The 13,534-nt window shown below is 41.9% G+C and overlaps 1 protein-coding gene across 1 annotated transcript in view; it reads left to right on the plus strand.

Annotated features, from left to right (window-relative positions):
* The window catches only part of LOC106890681 (membrane-associated guanylate kinase, WW and PDZ domain-containing protein 1-like), a 285,153-nt gene that overhangs the window by 254,581 nt on the left and 17,038 nt on the right, over positions 1-13,534 (plus strand). Inside the window, exon 4 of the mRNA XM_014946636.1 lies at positions 13,396-13,515. Coding sequence (XP_014802122.1) covers positions 13,396-13,515 — 120 coding nt within the window. The remainder of the gene's footprint in view (positions 1-13,395; positions 13,516-13,534) is intronic.

Here is a 13,534-nt window from a genome sequence, read left to right on the forward strand (position 1 = left end):
CTCCCTGAATAACAGTTGTGTGGCCTCTAATGGAGAGCTGGGAAGAACTGATAGAGTTGGAGGAGATGAATCTCTCTGAGCTCCAGGTCTTGCAGTTCTAACCTGGTAGAGTTGGCTCCAAGGAAACACAAGTGTTAATGACTTTTTATGTATTTTGAAGGATGTCTCAGAGCTGTAATTTTTAAATACACTTGTTTGCAGTCTTGACCTATCTCAAGTAAAGTTCTTGTAGGAGAAAGATTGATTCATCTAGAAAGTGTAATGCATAACTTAAGCAAATGGCAGTAGTGGTAGGAAAAATGCTATAGTGAATGCTTCAAACTTTAAATTTTCTGTGGAGGTATGAAGTGACCTGAAAGGAGTGAGTGGAGGTTCATCAAAACGATTCCTTGTAATACTGTTTTATTGGCTCTTGCCAGTCAGTAATCTTAGAATTGCTAAAAATATATAGGATAGTGGATGATTGCTACAAAGAGCTCTAATCTACTTCACTGCACAGTCACTGTGGGAAAGTGCTTTAGCTACTTCGGGTCCTTTGTATTGCCATAGGAGAGAATTTTACCCATGTGTTTTACTGTAGAAGTCATCTGTTGTTTTTCAGTGTATGTACATAAACATCTCTTGCCACTATGCCTAAATATTGAGTCAGCAGTTCCTTCTGATGAAGCCATCACCAAGGACTGTCACATTTATCTCAACAGATCAGCATCAGAGAGCATGTAATGCTATTAGCTCCAAAATGTTGTCTGCTAGCCACAGAATTGTGAGACACGGGTGACCTTCTGCTCTTTCAGTTCCTAATCAGCTCTGAGGGTGCTTGGCTTGGCTCGGCTTGGCTGCTCTGTGCCATCTGAAAAATGGGCACAGTTTCATCTTCCCACCTTGCTGAAGGCATTTTGAAGGTGAATATACTGACAGATGGGACTTGCTCAGATTTTTTGATGGGTGTTGAGTATTGGGTGTTCATTTTATTGTTATTTTAAATATTTAAAATGGCTGTGATTAAATTAGGTCACCTCTATTGGGCTCTGGTCACCCTCATCCTGCAGTTGCAGAGGTAGCAGGGATTCCTTCTGGTTCTCTTTTGCCTTCCTGCAATGCTTCCTCAGCAGGGTGAGAGAAATGTTTCTTTTAAAAAAAAGGTTCTAGTGTCACAAAATAATACATCACCAGGCATGATCTGAATGTTTGAGCTTTATTGCTATATTTCGTTTATGACTTCATCTAAGTACACATTCGTATGTCATCGTACTGGGAATTTAGACTCCTAACAGATTAATGAATTGCTAATCTGGTAATCAAGGCTCTGCTTCACCGGGTCTCCTGGGTTTACTTGAAATTGGGTAAGATGTCACTAGCCTTTCTGACTGCCATGTTGCTCTGCCACTGGTTGTCACCTTCGTGAGAGCAGATGTGAAGAAAACACGTGTTGTTCTTCACAGCCTAGCGTCAGTGTGGGCCTCTGGTGAAGCCTGGCAGCCCGTGCTGAGATGTGGGACCACCGGTGCCTGCCAACCTCATTGTCTTCAACAGCACAACAGGCAGTGGCAACCACTCATCACCTTAAATCAGCACTCCGTCCCAAGTCAGGACCCCAGCTAAGAACAAAAAAAAAGTTGAATTCTTTTGTTTTTGATCCACAAACATTTATTGCCTCTAGGCTGCTGACCTGCAGAAACCTGACCATGTGTTTAATGTGAAGCATGAAAATTGGTCTTAGAAGCAATTGGGATCCTTGCATGCTTTGAACTAAGCAGGTGATTTGCAACAAGTACCGTGACCAGTTCTGTACCAGCATCTGTCTGGAAAGTGGTTTCAGCTGTGTCAGTCATCTGATGGACTCGACACAGTTGTCAAAGGATAAATGCTTCACACTTTGTAAATAGGTGCTGGAGCTGAGATTTAAACTTCACTTTTTTGGTATGAACTTACCTAGTGGAAGGTGTCTCTGCCCATGGCAGAGGGGTTGGAACTCGGTGATCTTTAAAGTCCCTTCCAACCTAAACCATTCAATGGTCCTTGTCCTGAAGAAAAAAGCAATTCTGTCTTTTTGATAATCACTTGAGTGTCCTTTAAGTCAAATAACATTGAGGTACTTTTAAGAATCTCATCTCAGTGTTTTTGTAAAGCCTAGATCTGACTGTGTGTTTTCAAACATTGGTTTTCCAGGAGTGTACTGATGTAATAGCACGAGAAAGCAGATTTCAGGGGAAAACTGTCTTCTCACCACCCCGAATCACAATGTCCTCCACCAACCGTGTCTAAGCAGAGGCGGTAATTGTGGTTTTGAGGCTTACTGCCTTATCCTCTGTGTGATGCAGGCACAGGTACAAGCTAAAAACCTGGTGGTGGTTTTGTTTGTGGGGAATTGGAGGCGAGACAAGGAACAGCTCATTATGTTTGGGCTGCCACAAGGATAATTTTCGTGTGCTGTTTATTTATGTTGGATTCAAACCAGTGACGGTGGGGACCTGGAGATGCTCTGGAATTACTCACCACAGTGAAAGCTGGAGCTGCTGGCGTTGGGGCTCCATGTGGCATCTCATGTCGTCTGTTGGCCAGTCAGTACCAGAAGGGTACTGGTAAACCAGCAGATGAGCTTAAAATGGCATTTAAAATCGGGACACTTGCAGAAAATGATTTGCAAGAAGCTAATAAAATGACGGAGCGTGTAATGTGATGGAATGATTGTTTTGTGTGAACGCAGAGCTATAAATGCCTACGCAGGGACATTTAACAGAGAGAAGGTATAACTAGAAGTAATCAGGTGAAATGAAGCAAAGACCATTTAAGCCAAACACTATGTCATTGTCCCCAGTTTAAGCACTGGAATATTTTATAGGGGTGATGCTTGCCGTCAGAAAAGCAGAGTAAAGCACCCCGTGGGTGTATATGCTGTGAAATTCATAGGTGGTGACAGGATTGTGAGGCAAGGGTTTTATTATTTGTGTACAACTGTAAAAGCAATAAAATAAACGGAGAAGCCTGTATACATTACCAATAGCATGACAGTTAGCTTTGGACTGCAAAGATGCAGAGTTACATGCTACCTAACCAGCAGGCTTACTGTACCTGGGAATGTTTTAATTAAAAATGAGGAAAATGTATTGTAACTTGCGTTTTCTTTAGTATTTTATTGCACTTACAAAACTATAAGCTTTTTCTGTGTTAGAGCTCAGGGTGTGGAATTTATAGCAAGGGAACGGTAAATAATAACATATTCTAATAGTTTTTATTTCAGTGAGATAAGAAAAGAATTAAAATTAATGTATTTGTTTTCTTTGACATTTTAATGCTTCCAGTTATCAATAGGGATGGATCTGAAACTCAAACACCAATCAACTTCTCAATGTTTGGCGTTTTTTTCAGCATCCTGAGCAGTCACGTAATCACAGCATTGCAGAAAGTGAACCAGGAGAATGTTTTCGACCAGCTAAAGCGTTAGCAATCACGAACAACTAAAGCATGTTGTGCACACAGAGCTACTGGAGAAAAAAAAATAAAAAACAACACAGAAATTGGTAGCAGTTAAGAACAGGTAAAATTAAGGGGCACAGGATCTGTAGGGAATAGTGCCTAAATGTGCATATTGCTGGGTAGATTTCCTGTCTGTTCTAGTCCTTCCCTTGAGTTTTACAGTAAGTGCATCCATATGGCATCCACATAACTGCGTGTTTCTATAATCTGCATACTTTTTGCTATAGCTGATACATTTGCATTTATTGGTCAGTATTGTATACGAAGCTAGAAAACTGCTAAGCAAAGGTCAAAGAGGATTTGTCAGGGAGCAAGACCCATCTGTACCAAGGGATAGTGAATGGGCAAAGCCAAAAATTGAAGAGCCACAGGAGACTCGTGGCTTTCTAAGAGTGTGATGAGGTTATCCCAGTTGGAAGTCCATTAGTTTTATAGCCTTTTGCAGCGCTGGGCTAAGGGAGAAAATATACCATCTCCAGTGTACATTTTTCAGAGAAAAAGACTGGTTTAAATAACTTTATTGATGTCCTGTAGTAGTATGGTGTTCTGTTTGAAAAAAAAGAAAAAAAAAAAGGAAAAACCCTCTCTCTTTGAGTGTCTCTTTCCAGTGTGCTGGAAATGGTCATTGAAACAAACTTCAGGAAATGCCTCAGAGATAAATGTGTACATTTTATATGACTCTTCCTTTCTATGGTGGAATTTTACAGAGATTAGACTAATGAACTGATCTAGTTTTAGGCACATGCTGTTAGGTGTTTTATTAAGACTTTTAACTGCAAATTAAAGGTCTGCTAGAAGGGCAATTAAAGTCAGCGGAAAGAGTTTTATATCACACCCAACCAGGGATGACCCACATTGTTTTGTACTTATCTCAGCAGCACAAACAGCCTTAGAAGACAAACTGTGAGGGAGGTAAGTAATCTTTGCTGAAGCACCCGAGCTATTGGACATCAAATGATCTCCTATTTATTATTATGGCTTTAAAGTGCAGAATATCCTTTCATAGATAAGTGTGCACATAGGTATGCAGGTGTTGAAACAAACACTGTTTTTGAAAAAAAGTGAATTGAAATACTGCAGGTGTTCAGTCTGGGTTGATACTCTGTTTCTTTATGTGCTTAATTGTGATATCTGTTCATAGGCTTGAAGTAAAATAGAAAATAGGATACCTTGTTTTGGGGAGATTAAAATTTTTTTGTATTTAAGTTTTAAAGAAAAGAGATAAGATTTTTCCTTCCCATAATTCTATATTATTCTTTTCAAATATGACCTGCTCAAAACTTGTACCAAACCCCATGAAGATCCAATAGTTAATGGGAATTGATTTTTAATATCGTGCTGTCTGAAGTTCAGCCAGACGTGACAGGGGGCTGGTGGGGGTTTTGTTTCTCAGCAGCTTAGTGTCTCCACTCACCAGCTCAGAGCTTGGTTCAATGCTAGCCCTTCACTTAGGAAACTCTCGGACTTGGCTACACCTTGCCTTAGGCAATTTGTAGAAACTGGATAGTTTTGGAAATAGCCATGGAAAAAGCTGATAAATGCAAGACAGGTTGTACCTCAATATAAACTACTTCCTATAATGTGAAAGCATAAATAAGACAATGAGGTATTTGTTTAAAAGTGCTGTTTGCGTGGGAGCAATCTTACATCCCAGGTCTCCTGTGGCTTATTTCAAAGTAGATTTTAAGCACTTACTCCCCCACACCTTTGGCCTGTTGTATTTAACACAGATGTGCACGTTCGTGTGGAAGAGTCCTCTTAACACACACAGTGCGTTTCCAGAGACGCTCTGGACACACAGCATGAAGACCTGCTGGTGTGGCCAGGTTAGGCTTGGGTTGAGACAGTCCAGAGTGAATGATCTACAAGATTGAAAACAACCAGCTAATGAGGGTGCTCTGTAATCATCCAGTGTATGTATTTAATTCACCTTCTTCAGCTGTAGCCTTTTCCAAGACAGACAAAATTGCTACTGAAAGTAACTTTGACAATTTTTACATAGAAGATGTGATCCTTTTGAAGAAAAGGTATGTGTCATGGTTGTAGCATTATCTAGACTTCTAAAAATGTATATATGAGAGAAACTCAATATAAATGCAGGTATATAATCACCCTGTTAATTTACTTTCAGGTAATTTCACTTCCATAAGTCACATACACACTTACACAAATGGCAATTTTCATTCATTTCTGTGCCAATATTTAAAAGCAGAACATTACAGTGCAATCTCATTACTACAGCTTTATTGATTTATAAAATTACACTTTATTACACTAATCCATATATTAGAAAGAATAAAATTGTGCATAGTTACAGCTCAGGTCTTCTCACCAAGGAGGTACATAGTTTGCTTTTTCATCAGTAGTTCACAATTTAAATTAGTGGATGTCATGCTGTTGGACTCTGTGAACACAGGATTAATGGCAAACTCATTAGTTCATGAAGTTTAATCTTCTTGGTGGGTGTCCCACCTCATGGGAAATGAGAGGGAATCGGCTGCAGGTGTCTGGTGAGGTAACAGCAATCACTCAAAGAGAGCGATCCAGAAGGCGAGCTGCTGCTATTGCAAACCCAAGAAATTTATTATTTTTGTTTTATTTGATGCCAGAATACTCTTTTTCTTTCTGAGGAGAAAGGAAATGAATGCTGTGAAGGACAAATGAAGAGATTGTAAGTGCACTGGTAACTTCCACACTGCAGTAGTACCATCGGAGGTGCTTTCCCAGATCAGGGAGGTGCTGCTGTGTTTGGATATTTGGCATAGATCCTTAAATGGGTCTTTTTAAAGTGGGTTTCTTGGGAAGTGTGGTGGCTTTTGTACCCTTACTTCTAGTCATGGGGTAATTACCAGGTTCTTTTAAATTGATATTACAGTTGAGAGCAAACCCCCTCATGCTGAATTGGCGTTGTGTAGCCACGGTGTGGTGTTTCTCAACGCATACGAATGGGCTTGCAAAGCCCCAGCGCAGCAGCAAGTTATTTTTGTCCCTTTTAATCTGTTCGGCCCTGATCCTGATCTGTAGGGTTTCCTAAATCCCATTGATTTCTCTAGAATTAGGCTCCTGGAGCCCTTTGATAGCCTGGGTATTGCTGATCTTGAGCTATAAAACAGAAACAAACCCACTATCTCTACCTCAAAACGCTATAAGGATAAATGTGTTGAAGATTATCAGTGTTCTTATTCGGTGGCAGTGAAGGCCACAGAAATACCAAAAATAGATTTAAAAGGGACAAAAATAACTTGCTGCCTGGAGGGTATACAAGCTCTGAGCTGTTGCTGTGTGGCTCGACTGGATCGTTTCTCCAGGGATGCTCTGGGCAGTCAGTACGTCTTTGAGAGACAGGACCTGAGAGATGCAACTGGACACGGTGCCTCAGAAAGAGGGAGAGCAGCTTTTCTGTGCCCTGAGGTTCGACCTGCCATTGCTCATGTGTGTGGCCAGCACAGTCCTTAGAGCAAGGGAGGATCCTCCCAAGATGCTGCTGTGGGATCCAGCTTTGGCCACTTAGTGTTGCTGGAAAGGCCAGTGGGAGCAGGAGGAGATACTGAGCTCTGTGCACAAATCCCTTTCGTCTCCCTGTATTGAAGAAAATTTACTTCAGACCACAGCAATGAAATGCATTTCTCTCTGAAATGTGTCTGGAGAGAGACAGGTTTGTCTTGTTCAGCTGTTTTCTGAGTTTAATCAGTCATTCATGCTGACCACAGTGACAGAAATTTTGCTTTGAGTACTGCAGTTGTCTGTGCGGCCAGGAAGAGTCAATCAGCATCTGTTCCTGCGCATGCATCATTAGCAGAGCTGTGAATTAATGTCTAGTGACAGACCACATTCTCCTTTGGACTGAATTTCTGCTCTGCCACTGAGATACTTTGAATGCTTCTCACGTTCTTGTGGGTTGTAGGTATCAAGTCACTGGCCAGAGAAGGGACAGACAACATTCAGAATCCCAGAATGAGCTTTCTGAGTTTCAAGCTTCAGGAGAAAATTGTATTTATAAGTCGAGCATGTTTGGTTTGTGACAGACCAGGCCTCTCTGAAACTTCCATATCTTCATGTAGTTAAAACTATAAATTACCCTTACATTTTACCATAGGTCAGTGAGGTCCCACAGGTGTATAATGGGTAGCATAACACTGTCCAAATGCAATTCCTTCTACTGCTGTTGAAAAAAACCCATCAGCAGACTTAGTTTGGATAACCCCAGAAGTCAATAAGATGAAGTACTTCTCTGAACAATGTTTTCTTACAGACAGTTACACTTTATTTTTTGTTAATGTAGATAAGGCTATTTTTAATACTGCGCTGCAGATAAGTTCTGCCTTAAGCGTGGCTGGTAATCAGGTGGCCTCTGCTGGAGACAGACCGTGTTGTCTCTGTCTTTTCCCTTCTCCGCTTGCCGTTGGCAGATCTCTGGAGTTTGTCCTGCCTTCCAGTTATCTGGCACCATTGGTGACAGATGCAGGAGCGCCGAAGCAGGCTCTCCACGTTATCCTGTGACATGAGGGAAGAAGGTGACCTCTAAACACTGTGCAGAGGGAAGAGGAGCCGTTTTCCTGATATGTTGCTTCCTTGGCAGCTGAAGGCTTTTTCAGTGTGGGTGATGAGAGCAGTCTCTTCTTGCTGAATGAAGAAAAATACCAGTCTTGGAGAGCAATGGCAAGAACAGCATCCTTCCTTCTAACCCGCCTGCAAACTGCCCCTTGGAAAACCCGCGCAACAGTGCTTGGTGTTGCAGCTCCGTGAGGCTGCAGCATCCCTCTACACTTCACATTAAAACCTTATTTACTACAGTTCCAGTCACCTGTGGTAACCAGCAGTGACTTGAGTTCGTATAAAATATGGTTGTAGCCACTATATCCTTCCTCTGAGTGTAAAACTCCCACATTATCTATCATTTTAAGAGGAAGCTGGTCAGTGGAGAAGAGAAGCAAATGATATGTGGTTTGATCAGCTGTATTTCAGTGGCTCGCCAGATTATCATTGCCAGGCAGTGGAATTGGCTAAGGAGTTTGCAGAAATCATTGCTTTGCAAATAGGCGATAGAGGGTTAGGCACCTGAGAAGTCAACTTCTGAATGACTTGCTGGGGGCTGTTTTGGCACATGGTAACAGAATTACTGCTCAAGAACTGGTTTTGTTTTAACAAGAAAGTAATTGAAGTGACTACAGCCCCTTTGAAGTCTTATTTTTAGATTACAATAAGCAAAGATTCTGATTAATTTAGCAGCAGGGCATCAGTGGCTATTAACAGCTTATCATGAGGCTCTGGTAGATTGATAAGGAGCTAAACAGCCTCTGAATCACATATTAACAATCTGGCCATACTATAATTGAGGCTCATGTTGGGTAGTTGTCAGCATGGTTGATAGGCAACACAACAGGAGCAGCTATTTGTCTTTTAAATGGGCACTTAAATTATTCAGAATATTATTTGATAGTCATCAGTACATCTGAGCCGCAGTCCAGTTATTCTAGGCATGGATGACAAGCTTTAATTTAGTTAGCTTAAGTACAGCACTGAGCTCTGCATGGGCAAACTCACCTGTGTCTGTAAGCAATTTCTCAGGTGGGGTCTCCAGCCCATGATGAGATACCTTTTCTGTGGCATTTAGTTGTGCATGAATAAACCAGGATGCAGCTAGCTTGGGTGTGAGAACTAAGCCAGCAGCTGGGCAAATATTTCAGCTAGCATCTGAGCCACCCATGTTATCATAGAATGGTTTGGGTTGGAGGGAACCTATAAAGGCCACCTAGTCCAACCTCCCTGCAATGAGCAGGGACATCTTCAACAAGATCAGGTTGCTCAGAGCCCCATCCAACCTGACCTTGAATGTTTCCAGGGTTGAGGCACCTACCGCCTCAACGTACACGTTATATGTAGTTTTACCTCCCCAGACTAAGAGAGAAAGTAAAACCTGCAATGCTAAACAGTAGCCTTATTTTTATTTATTTTTTTAAGTTTGCTGTGGTTGCAGAATATTTGAGCAGGCACCTACCGCCTCAACGTACACGTTATATGTAGTTTTACCTCCCCAGACTAAGAGAGAAAGTAAAACCTGCAATGCTAAACAGTAGCCTTATTTTTATTTATTTTTTTAAGTTTGCTGTGGTTGCAGAATAATGTAGCAATTCCTCTGTGAATTTAATGTCTCTAACTAGTTTTATATGTTGTGGGACATTCTAGCCAAATAAGAGTGAAAGTTTATGAACCATTAAATGTGCAGAAGGAGTCAGTAACCACTTGGTTGCTCCTCCAGTTCCTTCTTGTTGTAGCATTAGCAATTCAGAGCTCGTCACACAGTGGGACATAGCTCAAATTAATTAGCTAAATCGCTACCTAATGGCAATAAGATTTGATGCCACTTAATATTTCAGTGCAAACATGGCAGGCAGGTTAACGTATTTAAATATGATTGGCTCGCCTTTTCTAGTGGAGTATCTTAACTCCTGTTTGGGCCATCTACAGCACTTATTGTGCTCAATTAATTCTGCCATTAGCAGCGGTCTGATCTGCTATTAGCTCTGATAAAAAGTACAGTCATCTCCATAGCCCTCTCTTTCAGTGATGACCATCCTGTGGTAAGGACGCTGAAATGCAATTTAAAGGGGGAGGGAGGACACACAGACTATGGTTTGTACATAATTAAGTCACATTAATGATGGGAGATAATTACAATTTGGAGTTTATCAGCAGAAAGCCCCAAAGGTAGCTTGCAGCCTGTGATGCTGTTGGGCTGTGTACACACATGCTGCACAGTAGTCGAGCAGTTGTTTCAGGCCATGGAAGGGTTTGAGGTGGAAGGTGCAGATTATTCTTAGCATCCCGTTCCTGAGAAAAGTCATCGAGTTTGCTTACGTGCCTCTTGGTTTTCTTTTCTTTTCCCCTTCTTTCCGCCCGCCCTCTCCCCCCCCACCCGCCTTGTGAAGCAACCCTTCTGGCTTTGTTGTAAGTGTGGTTTGTAATCATTGTACACATCCCAGATGGTTCATGAAAACTCTTTGAAATGCCATCTGCCAGGCGTGTGTCCAGCCGGCAGCCTGTCATTCTGCTACAAGAAAAACGGAGGCGGGTTCTCCCTTCCCCCTGCCTTTCTGAATTGCAGTCAGTAACACTTGCTCAGATGTGAAGCAGGATAACAGCCCGAGCATCTGCAAGCAATCTTTTGCTCTAGACAGCAACATGGAAAGTTGTTGGGTTTTTCGCCTTCGCCCAGATAAGATATCCTAACCAGTGTAGTTTTTATTTTCCCTCTGTTTGTTGTGGGAGACCAACGCGAGGTGACAAATGTTATCTCTGTGATGTAATGTTTTCTCTTTTACGGGGCGACTTGGTGTTTCTAATGCATTCAGCGTTTGTGGCAGGCAACGGCGCTGATAGCAAGCACATCTGTGATTTTTCGACTTGAACATATTCAGGAAATTAAGAACACTGAGATGAAACAAATAGATCCATTAAAATGGCTCAGAGGAATTATGGCAGAGATATAATTGTCATGTCAAATAGGCAGCCAGCACTAGTAAACTGCTGACTGCAATTTCACCACTATAAAAATTCAGAAGGAAAAAAAAAAAAAGATTAATAAATACTCTCTGTGGGAAGATATAGATAAAGAAAAGAAGAGGGCTTTAAAAGATAAAGAAAAATGAATCCTGAAGTTCCCTGATCTTTGTGACTCATGAATGTGTGTTGTCGGTTGCTGGGAAAAAGTACGTCCCGATCTTTGTCGTTCGGCTCGCACACCGCATGGCTTGGGGTGACATCTGACTGATGCGCTGGATGAGGAGCACTACAGGGTCTAATTCTCACTTCCATTGAGCTCCAGGCATGGGACAGCACATCCTCAGACATATTTATTGCTGAAGCTTTTCATTCTTCTCCCCTCTCATGGACCTGGTTTTGGGCAAGTTGGCAGTGGCCAACAGCCATGATGCTCTGGTGAAGGTCCTCAAAGCCTGAACATCTGCAGCAGTGTCAGTGTGGAGGGAGGAGATGCTGCGCCTGGGCTGTGAGCCTTCATCCCAGCTTCTGAGTGTGTGTGCACGCTCTTTGTGTGCCAGGGAGGGACGTGTGGGCATTGCCCACTCAGCCTCTCTGCCTGCCTTTAGATGGGGACGCAGGCACTTGGACAGAGAGAGCATGTGGTCCAGTTCCAGGATTTCTCTGGTCTAGATCTGTGAAAAACATCTCTCCCTTTTTACAAGCTACTTCGTAAAAATCATTGTAGTCTTTCTGTAAGGATTCAAGAATACAAGTAGGAAAGAGTAATTCTGCTAGTAGGGGGAAGATACCCATCACCATTTCTATCCCTTTTTTTTGCTTTTCTTCCTCCTGCCTTCACCCATTCACACAGCTCCGAGAGGAGGAATGATAGAAGCAGCACAGGAATTTATAGACTATTTGAAGGCTGATGGTAAATAATAAAAAAGAGAAAGTTTCTATTTTGAAACAAGGAATGGAGGATGTTAGAGGAAGTGGATGTCGATCAAGGAAATTAATCTAGTGATAGTCTTTTCAAGGGTGCCACTCTGTCAAGGCTGACCTCTTGAACAGTCTCTCAGATGAATAGGGCATAAGCAGACTTTCCGCTTCCCTGGCACTTGAGGAAAACGTTTGCCAGATGCAGGCATGGTGAATTTATGCTCTTTCAACTTCCGAGAGCGGGAAGCTTCCCAATTAGTTTCCAGAAGCTTGCTTCTTTATATTTTCTTCAGGCCTTTTATAGAAGGGTTTAAGAATTTGTATGCACTGAGAAATCACTGCCCAGGGGCCGGAAGAGTCCCACAGAAGTGAGAAATCATACTTCATTAAATGTCAGGTATGGTTTCCTTATCTATAGTTATTCCCAAGCCAGCAGATTCGTTGCGGCCACAGCACTTGGACACCTCCAACTCTCTTAACGCTGCTCTTTCTTCTAAAGTTCAGCTTCCTTGTACCATCTGTAAATCTGTCATTTATATTTAAATCTCAGCTGTACAGAATCCAGCCATCTCCTAGCTTCTGGAGTCATGGAAAATAAAGGCTATTGAACAGAAATTAATCCTAATCAATTAGGCTATGCTCAGTGACCTAAAATGCAGTGGCCCAAGCCATTTTAGCAAAAAATCATGAAATGACTCATCTTACACCATGCTTCAAAGCGCTGTAAATTGGTCAGAAGGCAGAAGAGTTTCAGAGCTGGCAGAGTAGCAGTGATCAGAGCCCCATTCTCTATGGGTGCTATTTAAATTGTCGAGTGCTAGAGCGAGATTCACTGTGAATTATTACTCTAAAGAAAAAAGTATTTCTTGAACTAGAATGAGCTTATGGGTGAAACTCTTTTTGCAGCTTGTCTCTTTAGCAAGCCTGTGTGAACAGTGCATCAAAACTGTCTCACGGTACTTCTAATGTTGAGATAACAAAATAGCATAAATAGACATAAAATATTAAGAAGAAATAAGGAGGAAAAGATCTTTATGATGTGAAAGAATTTTTGGTGAGATAAAGTGATGCAGCAATAATGGAAGCTGGAAAGAAGTTGCCTTATCTGAGAAGAGAGATTGCAATTTTAGTGAAGCTGAAGTGTGAGAGTCTGTTCTAATGGCAGGAAGGTAATCGCTGGCATATTCAAGATATGAAACTCTTCCAGCTGCGTTTCTGCATGTGATATGAGAGGTGTCTTTGCCAGAGAGTCTTTCTGGGAATACCAAATTGTCGTTGGGTGGAACAACTGGTACTGCCAGCTCAGCCTGTGATCTATGTCCTGCCTTGTTTTTATGCGAACTCCTAACTTCTACCTGAACTCTTGACACTGCTCTCTGTGTAGCTCATGGAATTGTATTTTACAGATACCGTTGGATCTTTGTGATCATTTTGTATTGTCCCTTTTGACTCTTGATAAGAAAACAACTATATTAATGCGCTAATTTTTCCTTTCAGGCACAACCCGCCCTCCAAGAGAAGGAGAAGTGCCTGGTGTGGACTATAACTTTCTGACTGTGGAGGAGTTTCTGGAGTTGGAGCGAAGTGGGACCCTTCTGGAAGTAGGAACTTATGAAGGTATGGAGCCACGGGCAGT

This window comes from Calidris pugnax, unplaced genomic scaffold (assembly GCF_001431845.1).
Source record: "Calidris pugnax isolate Ruff unplaced genomic scaffold, ASM143184v1 scaffold81, whole genome shotgun sequence".
NCBI lineage: Eukaryota > Metazoa > Chordata > Aves > Charadriiformes > Scolopacidae > Calidris > Calidris pugnax.